The sequence below is a fragment of the Dendropsophus ebraccatus genome, chromosome 2 (genome assembly GCF_027789765.1).
Source record: "Dendropsophus ebraccatus isolate aDenEbr1 chromosome 2, aDenEbr1.pat, whole genome shotgun sequence".
Taxonomy (NCBI): Eukaryota; Metazoa; Chordata; class Amphibia; order Anura; family Hylidae; genus Dendropsophus; species Dendropsophus ebraccatus.
The window spans coordinates 95,340,937-95,353,595 of NC_091455.1; the positions used below are offsets into that span (position 1 = coordinate 95,340,937).

Genomic DNA, 12,659 nt, shown 5'->3' on the forward strand with positions numbered 1-12,659 from the left:
TGTGCCATCATACCTGTGTGCCCAAGCGGCACTGGCATCACGAAGTAACACCTCAAGGTCCAGCTGTATCTCGGTCAACCACCATTGGAGTGGAGTCACACTTCACCATCTAGCAAGTGACCAGCGAATCCTCCGACAACATCACCGGGGACTCACACCACACTTATAAAGTGCTTTTTTCCCTACAAGGCTTATCTTCCTGGATAAAATGGTGATGTCACTACCGGACTTCCAGAGCTGTGCGGGCTGTGGCTGCTGGAGAGGATGATGGCGGGACACAGGGCACTGGAGGAACACTGAGCATCCCTCTGCCATCATCCTCTCCAGCGGCCACAGCCCGCACAGCTCTGGGAGTCCGGATCGTGACATCACCATATTAACCAGGAAGTTAAGCCTTGATTTAGTAGTAAGTGCAGGGGAAATAAGCACTTTATAAGCATTTCCCGTGATAAGTGTATATTGGTGATTTGTATAACTTTTGGGGGGCAATACAATACTTTAATAAAAATCTTTATATCTCCTACAACGAAAAAGATGCTAGACAATACACCCAGATCAATAAATCAAATCCATTCTTTATTATTACATATAGAAAAAAAATATACATTTAAAAAGATTAAAAACAAGGAGGCATGAAAATAATACAGTACATACATCGGATGGCTTACAAGGCAGATGGGATAATGTATACTCTGTTTTAGATTTATATACTTTAGTACCTCCTGGGATTGAGTGACATATCATCAATTTAACTGTTATACAGTGTGCTCCTAAAGTGCTTAGATCTTTTGTACATAGGTATACGTATGGAAAAGTAGACTGCAAGTTCAGCTAAAAAATACCAATGCAAAAGTGTACAAGGGAATATAATCAAAAATGTGTACAAGAAAATAGTGCAAAAGGAAGTATACTTAGACCTCTGATAGCAAAAATATATTCTGCCTGGTAAGACCACTCACACAACGCTGCGTTTCGCTAAACAAGCTTTGTCAAGGGTTTCATCTGCCTTGTAAGCCATCCAATGTATGTACTGTATTATTTTCATGCCTCCTTGTTTTTAATATGTTTTTAAATGTACATTTTTTTCTATATGTAATAATAAAGTATGGATTTGATTTATTTATTTGGGTGTATTGTCTAGCATCTTTTTCGTTGTAGGAGATATATATATTGTCTGATGCATATGGACATTGGCAACAAGTAGTCCGAATTTAGGTTACTAATAAAAATGTTTGCCAAACTTCTCCTTTAAAGCCCATAAGTTGCTAATTAGCTGCTTGATGAACAAAGAAAAGAAAAAAATAAAATTGCTATCTACTAAAATAAATCTAACATACAATCCGTTTTATTTTATAGTGTTAAAATGATGATGATGATGATGAGATAGGCTCTTTATACAAATAAAAAAAAAGAAGATTCTGCACATAATACAAGTGAACACCCTTTTCATCAGGACATCACATCAATTTCCTTTGATACAAAGTAATCTCTAAATATATTTAACAAAAATAACTGAAAAAAAATAATCACTTTTGGATAGCACCAATGATAAATAGTAAGGGAAGGTTAGAATGACACCTGAAGAGGTTATAATATAGCCATACCATTTGAAGATCTTCTCCATATGTTTTAGCTATAGCATTCTGAATGTCATGCTCAAGTTCAAACTGTATCTTGATGTATTTTACTGCCTTGTTATTGACCGATAGAGGGATCTTGAGGTGTATGGTTAAGAGTTTCTGTCCATTGCATTCTTAAACAGAAAAAAGCAACACAATGCGTAACATGAAGAAACATTGCTTTTTGTTCAGTAATATTTCCTGTTCTGGCATTTCAGCAAAATTAAAGTAATATTCTACATAAATTTGCAGCATCTGAGAGAGGAAAGAATGGGGCACATTACCCAAAAATTACCACTAAAAAAAAAGTTTGGTCTCAGTTTGGCTTTTGTAAACGAAAAAATTAGAACGGAAATATACGGTATGAGGCTGGGTTCACACTATATTTAAGTCAGTATTGTGGTCCTCATATTGCAACCAAAACCAGGAGTGGATTAAAAACACAGAAAGGATCTGTTCACACAATGTTGAAATTGAGTGGATGGCCGCCATTTAATGGCAAATATTTGCTGGTATTTTAAAACAACGGCTGTTATATTGAAATAATGGCAGTTATTTACTGTTATATGGCGGCCATCCACTCAATTTCACCATTGTGTGAACAGATCCTTTGTGTTTTTAATCCACTCCTGGTTTTGGTTGCAATATGAGGACCACAATACTGACTGAAATATACGTAGTGTGAACCCAGCCTTAAACGTGATTCCCTTGCATTAAAGCCACCAGCTTTTTTTACTATATATTTACTTAATACAGCATATTTCGTTCTAATTTGCTATTCTTGTTTACAAAAGCAGAACTGAAACGAAAATATGCTGTTTTAAGTTAATATACTGTTAAGAAATTGGTGCTATAATGCACTAGACGGGAAGGGGATCCAGTCTATTGCATTATAGCTCCCAATTTCTGTGTCTCCTAAGGCCTAGTTTACATATATTAGTTGCATCAGTTTCTGTTTTTTTTTTTGTAAGATATTGACCACAACTGATGTCACAACTGATGCCAAAATAAACTATCAGTTTCTATCAGTTATATCAGTTGCCATAAGGGTGCGTTTACACAGAGAGATTTATCTGACAGATTTTAGAAGCCATAGCCAGTAATGGTTTTGAAAAGAGGATAGATCCCAATCTTTCCTTTATGATCTGTTCCCTGTTTATAGTCCATTCCTGGCTTTGGCCTCAAAGATCTGTCAGATAAATCTGTCTGTGTAAACGCACCATTATTTTATTTCATTAGTTGTCATCAGTTTTTTCCTCAACGCCATTGCAGGGGGCAATCTATATAGTGGGCAGCAGCACACCAGAGCCCTCTACCTTGGGCAGCAGGACAGGGGGGACATCTCCTAGAGCAAGGGTAAGGAACCTTGGCTCTCCAGCTGTTGAAAACTACAGCTCCCATCATGCCCGTATATCCCAGACATGATGAGAGTTGTAGTTTTGCAACAGCTGGAGAGGCATGGTTCCCTGTCCTTGTCTTATAGAGTGCTGCACCTGTACAGAGGAGCTGCAAGCTGCATTCTCCCGTACGGTCAGTCCGGCAGCACTAATGTGACAACGCATCTTCCAAGAGTCCAATTGAAAACAATGAGATCAGTTCAGAGATGCGTTTCCCTCTGGTGCTTCTGTCCTGCATCGGAGGGAAACGCTGCCAGATATATGTAAACTAGGCCTTAAGGGAAATCTGTTGGCACTTGTACCCGACCCAAGTTGCTGAAATTCCCATAAAATATGAATATGTCCCATTGTGTTCAAGAGGATTTCCATTCTGTTGTTCATACAGCAGAATTTTCTGCTGCAGATCTGCTTTCAGCCCAAAAGGATTGACATGGCAGATTCTGCTCCTCTTCTGCCAGAGCTGAATAGAAAAGGAATTTCAAGCAAAAAAAACTTTCCTCTTCAATTTCTCGCCTATTCTTCAGTGTGCACATACACCAAGATTGCACATTTTATGGTACATAAACGGATAAGCTACAGGTGCCATCATGTTTAATAAGGTCCTGTAAACTATGTAACAGCGTCAGCATCTTGGGTCATGTCAGTGCTGACAGGTTCCCTTTAAGGCTGTAAAAAATACATAATGCATTTCCACAGCCATAAAGCGTACCTTCCGGATTAACGCAAGATTCTCTCCTGATTTAAAAGGTCGGGTCTCCATGGACCAGATATTCATGGAAACCCGACCCGGCAATGCATCCTCACTTAAACCCTTGGATGCCAGACTGTAAGCAGCTATCTGTACAAATGCTGCAGCTGTCAAAATGGTGGGTGTTCTGATGCTGTTTTTTGTTTTTTTGCCTCTCTCCTTGTTTTTTCAGATAGCTGTTTTCTAAGGATTATGTCGGATTCGGTGGACTACGTCAATGACTAGTGGATTTTTTTTGTTTAATAAAATGGTCAACAAGGGGTGTGGGGGTGTTTGTATTTGAATAAAAAAAATGTTTAACTTAACTTTTTTTTTCCTTTTAACTTTTTTTTTTTTTTTTACTCTACAGGCTTAGTAGTAACCGGCTATTCCCAGTACCCCTGGTGCAGTGGGTACTGGGGTTAATATTAGGGGTGGGTTAGCATTCGCCATTTTATACCAACTAACACTAAGCCCTGGCTTAGTAACGGATGCAGTCTATCAAACTGCTTTCACTACTTAGCCTATAAAGTAAAGGGGAAAAAAAGACAAATGAAAGACATTTTTAATCAAATAAAAAACACCTCCACACCCCTCATTGACCATTAAACAAAAAAAATCCACTGAATCAAACAAAATCCTCAAGCACGATTGTGCCGATATAGCTTCCAGCTGCACCCTAAAGATCTAGATGTATATGCAGGAAAAAAAGCATGTTTTATTCCAGCACAAAAGGGCGGTAGAGGGGCAGCAACTGGTCATCTGGGCAGTGAGCAAACTATGACTAGTCACAGCTCTCTGTTAGCATGTCTGAGATGATTGACAGGAGGAGAGATCCATTGGTGGACTCTCTGTTAGTCAATCATCCCTGCGGAGAGCCTGGACTAGTCAAGGTCACCTCTCTGCCCAGATGACTAGTTGCTGTCTTTCTCCCAGCCTCATAGACTGCCAGAAAAAAAACATGTGTTTGCTGCAGACACAGCTGGTATGGGGGAGGGAGACTGCTTAGTAGATCTATAGGGTGCAGCTTGGAGCTATATCAGAACAATTTTGCTGACTAGTTCCCTTTAGGTGATGACATATAGCATCCCTACTTAACCCCCTAGAGTCCAGGCTGTGACTTGTCTGGAAAGTGACAACCTGCTCAGTCAATCACTGACTGCAGGGCTGTCTTGTCTCAGTCAGTCACTGATTGCCTGAGCAGGCTGTCACTCCAGAGATGAGCAGGGGACAGCACTGCAGACATTGATTGGCTGAGATGGCAATCACTCTCCAGACAAGAGTCACAGCCTGCTAGGTTATCCCATCTCAGTCAGTAATTGGCAGAGCAGCTAAAGAGGACACAGGGAGCATGGACAGGTAAGTAATGCACCAAAATTGCACTACAACAACTAAACAATTGTTGAGCTGTTTTAGCGCAGATCGTTAACTTTCAGTTTGCAAATTTTATGCCCAAAATTAGCAAACTGAATTTATGAGAAATTTACTCACCTCTAATTACCACATAACCTTAAAAAATGAATAACTCTGTAATATAAAATTAAAATACCAAATCATTTTCAAGAGTGTTGGCCATCAGCAAATGAGAATAATCTTTTTATATCGAAAAGGTTACAAAATAGTACCTTCCAAACTGTATCCACTTAGACATTCTTTCTGCATTCTGACAGTATCCCAAAGAGGACCCTAAAATAAAACCCAAAATGAACAGTTCTAAATATCACATACTTAAAGTGACACTGTCACCTCCTTTGTGCATTCTGACATCTCTACACAGGTGTAATGGGTAAATTTAGCATTTTTCATACCTTATTTCATATCATACGTCATGGTGTTTGTTCAAGTAAAAAGTGTCCTTTTATCAACTGCAGATTTTATTAAGTGGGCGTGGCCTCGCGGTATTAGCGCCACTTATCCCGCCCACAACGGCACCGTTGGCCCCACCTCCTTGACGCCCATTGGTTGGCCAACGTAAGGGGGGAGGGATCTAGACCTTTCGGCCAGCCTGTTCCAATGGCCGGCAAGGGGGCGGGACTAACGGCGGTGTTGTGGGCGGGGCTAAGTGGCGCTAATGTCGTGAGGCCCCGCCCACTTAACACAATCTGCAGTTGATAAAAGATGACTTTTTACTTCAACAAGCACCATGACGTATGATATAAAATAAGGTATGAAAAACGCTAAATTTACCCTTTACACCTGTGTAGAGATGTCAGAATGCAAAAAGGAGGTGACAGTGTCACTAAGCCAGAAGACCACATTTAACAAACATATACTATACAATGCAGTAAAAAAAAAAAAAAAAGTTAGTGTGGGCAGGTGTGTCTAGTCAATACAGAACTGCCCTACACTTTGTGAATTGTACAGTGACAAGCCCATACTACCTGAACACTATTAATCCAGTCATTGTGTCCCTGCATGAACAACACGTCTAATTTACATAAAGGTAACATCTACTGCTTGTCAGAAAAAAATACAGCATGAAGTGATTAACTATCTGCTGTCAATAAAAATAATATCATGAATCAATTATACTTTTCTGCACTTGATGTGTTTTCTCTGTGTGCTATAGAACATTAAAAACACAGCAACCGCTGAGCTCAGGGAGACCAGCGACAAAAAATCTAATTGAGTACTCACTGAAGAGTCTCCATTGATACATTGCCCCCTATAAATTTAAATATGCAAAAGAGGGGTCTGTGGAGTCTCAGTTACGAGTCTCAAAACACAGAAATAGCCAGATATGCCTCCAGGGGAGGGGAGCATATTGCCAAGGGGGTGACTCCCAGTGGGGAGATCACCAAACGACCCTGATACTTAGCCCCTTAAGTCCCACTCGGTTGCGAGTGTTGGAACTAGAGATGAGCGAACCTCGAGCATGCTCGAGTTCATCTGAACCCGAACATTCGGCATTTGATTAGCGGTGGCTGCTGAATTTGGATAAAGCCCTAAGCCTATGTGGAAAACATGGATATAGTCATTGGCTGTATCCATGTTTTCCAGACAACCTTAGACCTTTATCTAACGCTAATCAAATGCCAAACGATAGTGTTCGGATGAACTCGAGCATGCTCAAGGTTCGCTCATCTCTACTTGAAACATAAATGGGAAATACCAGGGTGGCCCCTTTTGCGTCAAAGTCTAACTCTGTGGCGAGTATTGCGACATGACAAGGGTTTACCAAGGCAGGCATCCATCCACAGACGGCCGTTTCGGGGTAGTTGCCCCTCGTCAGTGTGGAGTAGGCTTGCCCATGGTAGCCTGAATCCTACTCCACACTGACGAGGGGCAACTACCCGAAACGGCCATATGTGGATAGATGCCTGCCTTGGTAAACCCTTTCCATGTCGCAATACTCGCCACAGAGTTAGACTTTGGTATTTCCCTATTTATGTTCCAACACTCGCAACCGAGGAGGACTTAAGGTGCTACGTATCAAGGTGGTTTAGTGATCTCCCCACTGGGAGTCACCCCCTTGGCAATGGGCTTTCCTCCCCTGGAGGGATATCTGGCTATTCCTGTGTTTTGAGACTTCATGCTGGGTTTAGTCGTATCCCACTATGGTGTATAGTTAAGTGATTTTCTTTGGCAAAGCTCGCGCCACAGCCGGGGATCCTTTTGTGCATACGGACAGGATCCACTTCTAACATGGGGCTGTTCTGCTTCTTAGAGGAATATCCCTGTGTTAGTAGTAGACCCTCTCCTTATACACAAAAGGATCTGGGGGCACAAGCATTATATAGCAGATAGAGAATATACATAAAGCGTGGAAAAGTATTATTGATTCACAGGCCTAATTTTATCTTCATAAACAACAATGACTCAGCTCATCGAGGTCGCATCACTAGGGAATGGCTGCTGGTGACTGGGGTACCTCAAATGGAGTGGCCTGCACTTTCTTCAGACATGAATTCCATACAAAACCTATGGGATCAGCAAAGTCAGGGCCAGTTTACACAGACTAAAACTGGCGGACATGTCAATTCTTCCGCATGGAGAGAGGAGGCGCAAGCCCTCCCATAGACTGCCAGTATGACATGAAGGCTTGCGGGATTCTTCGCTGTGGAACTCCGCCAGTTTTACTCCGTGTGAACTGGCCCTCACAGCGTTGAGGCTTGTAATTCTGTACTAGTGATGGGTAGTTTGTCAACGATCAGTTCAAAATGAACTAATCTTCAAAGTGACCTAAATGATTTAGTTCAAAATGAACTAATGTTCACGCAATCTCATCTGTTGTAATATAGTCATCTTGTAAGCCCAGAACACCAGTCTTGTTGCCAGGACTGACTCCTGTATCCTCACTCTGTGCTGTATGTACTACTTGCAGCTTGACTGCTCCCTCACACCCTCACCATAGTCAGTACCTCTAACCACCATAGGTGTCGCTGCTGAGCTAGGTCATATAAATGTGAGTAAACTAGACTCTCTTGATTGGTTCTCCTGGAAAGTTAAAACTGGACAAAGCATAAAAGTAACTGATTTGTAAATTACATAAAAAAACCCCTCAAGCCTTCCAGCACTTATCAGCAGCTGTATGTCCTGCAGGAAGTGGAGTTTTTCTTCTAGTCCGACACAATGTTCTCTGCTGCCACCTGCCCATAACAGGAAGTGTCCAGAGCAGGAGATTTTTACTGCTGCTCTGGATAGTTCCTGTCTCAGACAAAGATGGCAGCAGAGAACATTGTGTAAAGGTAGATTCACATGTACTGTATCACTTGGTACTGGTATGGCCTATGGCTCTGCATTCCCGCAGCAGATTTTAATCCCACTGTGAGAATGTAGTGGCAACTTTAACTAACTCTATGCTGGGCTGGTAAAAATTAAACACACCATGCTTACCTGCTCCTGTTCCTCCTTGCACGTCTGCATCCTAGGGTCCCAGCTCACTGACCGTGCACTCAGCCAATCACTGGTTCTGGCAGGACAGCACACAAATTGGCTGAGTCTGCTGTTAGCGAGTTTGGACCCGGAAAAGAACAAAGGAAAGTGCTGGATGAAAGAGAATTGGTAAGCATGTTGTCTTTATTGTTTTTACCAGCCTGGCATAGTAGTAGTAGTAGTAGTAGAAGTTGATAGTACATTCTTGCAGCGGAATTAAAGTCTGCTATGAGAATGCAGGGCTATAGGCCATAAAAGTACAGAGTACCGCAGATTTCGCTGCGAAACTTGCAGTGTAAAATCTGCAGCAATAAGGTTTGTGTGAATCTACCCTAAGACTGGAAAGAATACATCTCTTCCTGCAGGACATACAGCATCTGATAAGTACTGGACTTGAATTCTTTAAATAGAATTTATAAACCTGTGTAACTTTCTGACGCCAGTTGATTTTCTTCCTCTGAAGTACCCGTTAAGAGAGTCTGTCCCTGTTTCATGCTGCCCATGATTTAGGGTGCATGAAACTATAGACAAGTTTCTTAATAATCTTCTTAAACAAAGAACTAGAGAACAAAGAATTCATATTGTATTTACCTCACTATTTTGTATGTAGAATGAGACATTTTGGCTGCCAACATTAAAATCAATCCAAAAACATTCAAGTTTATCATCCTTAGGTTTTCTCAGCTGAAAGACAAAATTAAAAAAGCAAAAACACACATTTTTTTTTTTTAAATAAGAATGACATTTATCACAGAGGTTTATCAAAGAGATCTGTCAGCTACAATTTATGTTCAGAGCTGCTGATGGTGTTAGTTAGCGGTTAGGACAAGAAATCACATGGTGCCTTTCATATAAAGGCCCTATTCCACCAACAGATCTGACAACATATTATCTGCCAAAGATTTGAAGCCAAAACCAGGAGTGGATTTGAAAAGAGGAGAAATCCAGTCTTTCCTTTTTAACCTGATCTATAGTCTGTTCCTGGGTTTGGCTTCAAATCTTTGCCAGATAATCTGTCGTCAGATCTGTTGGTGGAATAGGGCCTTAACCCTCTGTGCCTCCAGGGCATAGACAAATGCTTTTATTCTCTGGTCTAAGGGTACTATTACACCAAGCGATTTTTTGATGACTAACAATAAACGATCTCAAACAACCGCAATGGAAAAAAACCTGAAATAGTTTGCCCAATTACACGGAGCGATGATCGTTACTAATGATCGTTTCTGCGTACGCTTTGTCGTCACTATTGCGTACGTTTCAGCTATAACTTATTACACTGAACGATGTGCAAACAATTTGCGAACGATAAAAATAGGTTTGAATTCTATCAATCGTTTAATCATTTTCTGCTATTACACAAAACGATTATCGTTTATATTCGAACGATTTAACGATTTTTTGAACGATAATCTTTCCGTGCAATACCACCCTAAAGAGTCAAAGATGCTTCCGAAGCCCTGAAGTACAGGACTTTAGGGGCTTGGGAATGCCTTTTTGACCCTTTGCACGAAAAATAAAATATTTCTAAACTATTTAAGCACAAACAAATACATGAAAGGCACCATGTGTCTCCCTGCACTGATAGCTATTTAACAACATTAGCCGTTTTAAATGTGAACTGCATCTGACTTATTTGATTTAAAAGGCGAACTATCAGCAGGTTACACTAATCTAACCTACTGATAGCTCCCTATTGTGCACAGGGCTCCTTGGCATCATTCCCGTACTATTAGCAGTGTAATCCTTGGTCTGGAGCACCGTTATTAGCACTTTTCCGTCCCCAGAGCGCCACTCCGGCCTGCTCTTTTGATTATCATTAGAAAGCAGTGCTCCGCTGTCCCATATCTGGTTTGCAACACCACTATAGTCCTCGCAACACAATTAGTAATACTAGCATTGCCCACGAAAACTTTTACACCCTCCAAATTCTCTGTGGCCACACATATGTTGGCAGGAGCTAAATTGCTGATACCGCTCTCCTGGCTTAGCCCAGATCCCCCTACGGTATCCAGCTGGTTTAATAAACTTAACCACATTTGCAAGTTAGAATAGGTGACAAGTTGGGTAGATGGCAAACACGAAACCTTTCTTAAAATGTGGTCACCTTGGTTGGCCTTCCGGGATGCTCATAGTGGTGTTGAGTCTGGCGATGGTCCGCCCAGCCCTGCGAGATCGCCTTCCTCGGATTGCTAGAAAGAGAACCCGGCAGATCCCGACGCCTCTTCTACATTCCACACCCCGTCTGCGTCAAGATTGTACCCAGAAGGGCAGATCTGCTCTGCCTACAGGACTGTGCGAATCAGGGCCGGACTGGCACTGAAAAGCAGCCCTGGCACAACAACCCCACCAGCCCACATATAAATCTCCCTGCACCCATTGCACCAACTGTGCAATGGAAAAATAGAACATTTTTCAAATACCAGGTGTACGCAGGTGCTGAAGAGTAATATCACCCAGCAGACTATAGAGAGTACAGCAGCGATCAGATGCAGAATATAGAACAATAACTTAAGATCTGTCTGCTCTCCTGTCATCTGTCATTCATAATAATAAAGGTATATTTGCCCTGAAAACTATTCAGTCCATTCTTCAGGAAAAACAGCACCTCAAGATCTTAAAGTTATAGTACTGAAATAATTCAGGGGCATCTTTCCTTCCTGCCTCCGTATTGTGCTGTTCCCCTGTTATTCCTCCTGGAAATCTATCTACTCCCATTATTTATAGTGTGCACCTCCTCACCAAACTATAGGGACTGAGAAGGTGATGCACCATAAAGGATGGGAGAAGTATATAATAAACAAGTATAATCCCACACATGGTACCATCATACTGACCATATCCAGTACACACAGACCAACTGTACAGTATATAAGGGTTAAATGATAACACCCCACCATTACCAGATATTACCACCACATACAGTAATATGTTACCATTATAGTCTTACTAAATAAAACCAAAGGTAATATTACCAATAACACTATACAGGGAGCAAATAATGCTGCCATGCCATGACCACACTTCACCACCACATAATGACTAATACCATCATACTGTGTATAAAACCCTTTATGCAGACCATTTATACCTCCATACATTGAGCACAGTTACAGTACATTCAGTGACTCACAAGGGGCGTCTTCTCTGATTGGAGTCTTCCTCTTTTGTTATCTTCGCCACTTGGGCCAGGCCATCATGATGACGTCTTCTGATCACGATTAATCTCCTCAGAATCTGTCAGACACACATTTTAGGCTCTACCATTTTATAACACCACCTACCCACCTCTATACAAGCTGCCCAACCATAGTGCCCCAAATGCTAATAATGCCCTCCTCTGTAGCCCATGCAGTATTAGCTCCCTTAACAGTATCCCTTATTACTGCCCCATACAGAAGTTACCCCATAATAGTGCCCCTGCACAGTAGTTATCCAATAGTGCCCCCGTACAGCGCCCAATATAGTAGCTAACTCCTCCCAGTAATGCCTCATATAATAGTTTCCCCCCCCCAATAGTGCCACCTATAGTAGCCATTCCCAAATAGTGTCCCATATAGTATCTATTACCCCATAGTGCCCCATATAGTATCCAATCCCTCACATAGTGCCCCGTATTATATCCAATCGCCCGATAGTGTCCCATATAGTAGCCAATCCCCCCAATAGTGACCTACGTTGTAGCCAATTCCCCAATAATGTCCCGTAGAAGTATCCAATCCCCCCAATAGAACCCCATATAGTATCCAATCCTCCAATAATGTCCCATATAGTATCCAATCCCCCCAATAGTTCCCTCATAGTAGCCAATCCCCCAATAGTCCCCCATATAGTAGCCAATCCCCCAATAATATTATTGCCCCATATAGTGGCCAATCCACCCCCCCCCAATAGTCCCCCATATAGTAGTCACCCAATAGTAGTATTGCCCCATATAGTGGCCAATCCACCCCCCTAATAGTCCCCCATATAGTAGTCACCCAATAATAGTATTGCCCCATATAGTGGCCAATCCACCCCCCACAATAGTCCCCCATATAGTAG

The 12,659-nt window shown here is 41.7% G+C and overlaps 1 protein-coding gene across 7 annotated transcripts in view; it reads right to left on the bottom strand.

The window, feature by feature from the left end:
* SYCP2L (synaptonemal complex protein 2 like) overlaps nucleotides 1-12,659 on the bottom strand; it is a 209,361-nt gene that overhangs the window by 108,271 nt on the left and 88,431 nt on the right. For all 7 annotated transcript variants that reach the window (XM_069958020.1, XM_069958018.1, XM_069958016.1 and 4 more), the window contains 3 exons: nucleotides 9,210-9,302; nucleotides 5,369-5,429; nucleotides 1,605-1,753 (listed from right to left, as the gene is read on the bottom strand). In XM_069958020.1, coding sequence (XP_069814121.1) covers nucleotides 1,605-1,753; nucleotides 5,369-5,429; nucleotides 9,210-9,302 — 303 coding nt within the window. The remainder of the gene's footprint in view (nucleotides 1-1,604; nucleotides 1,754-5,368; nucleotides 5,430-9,209; nucleotides 9,303-12,659) is intronic.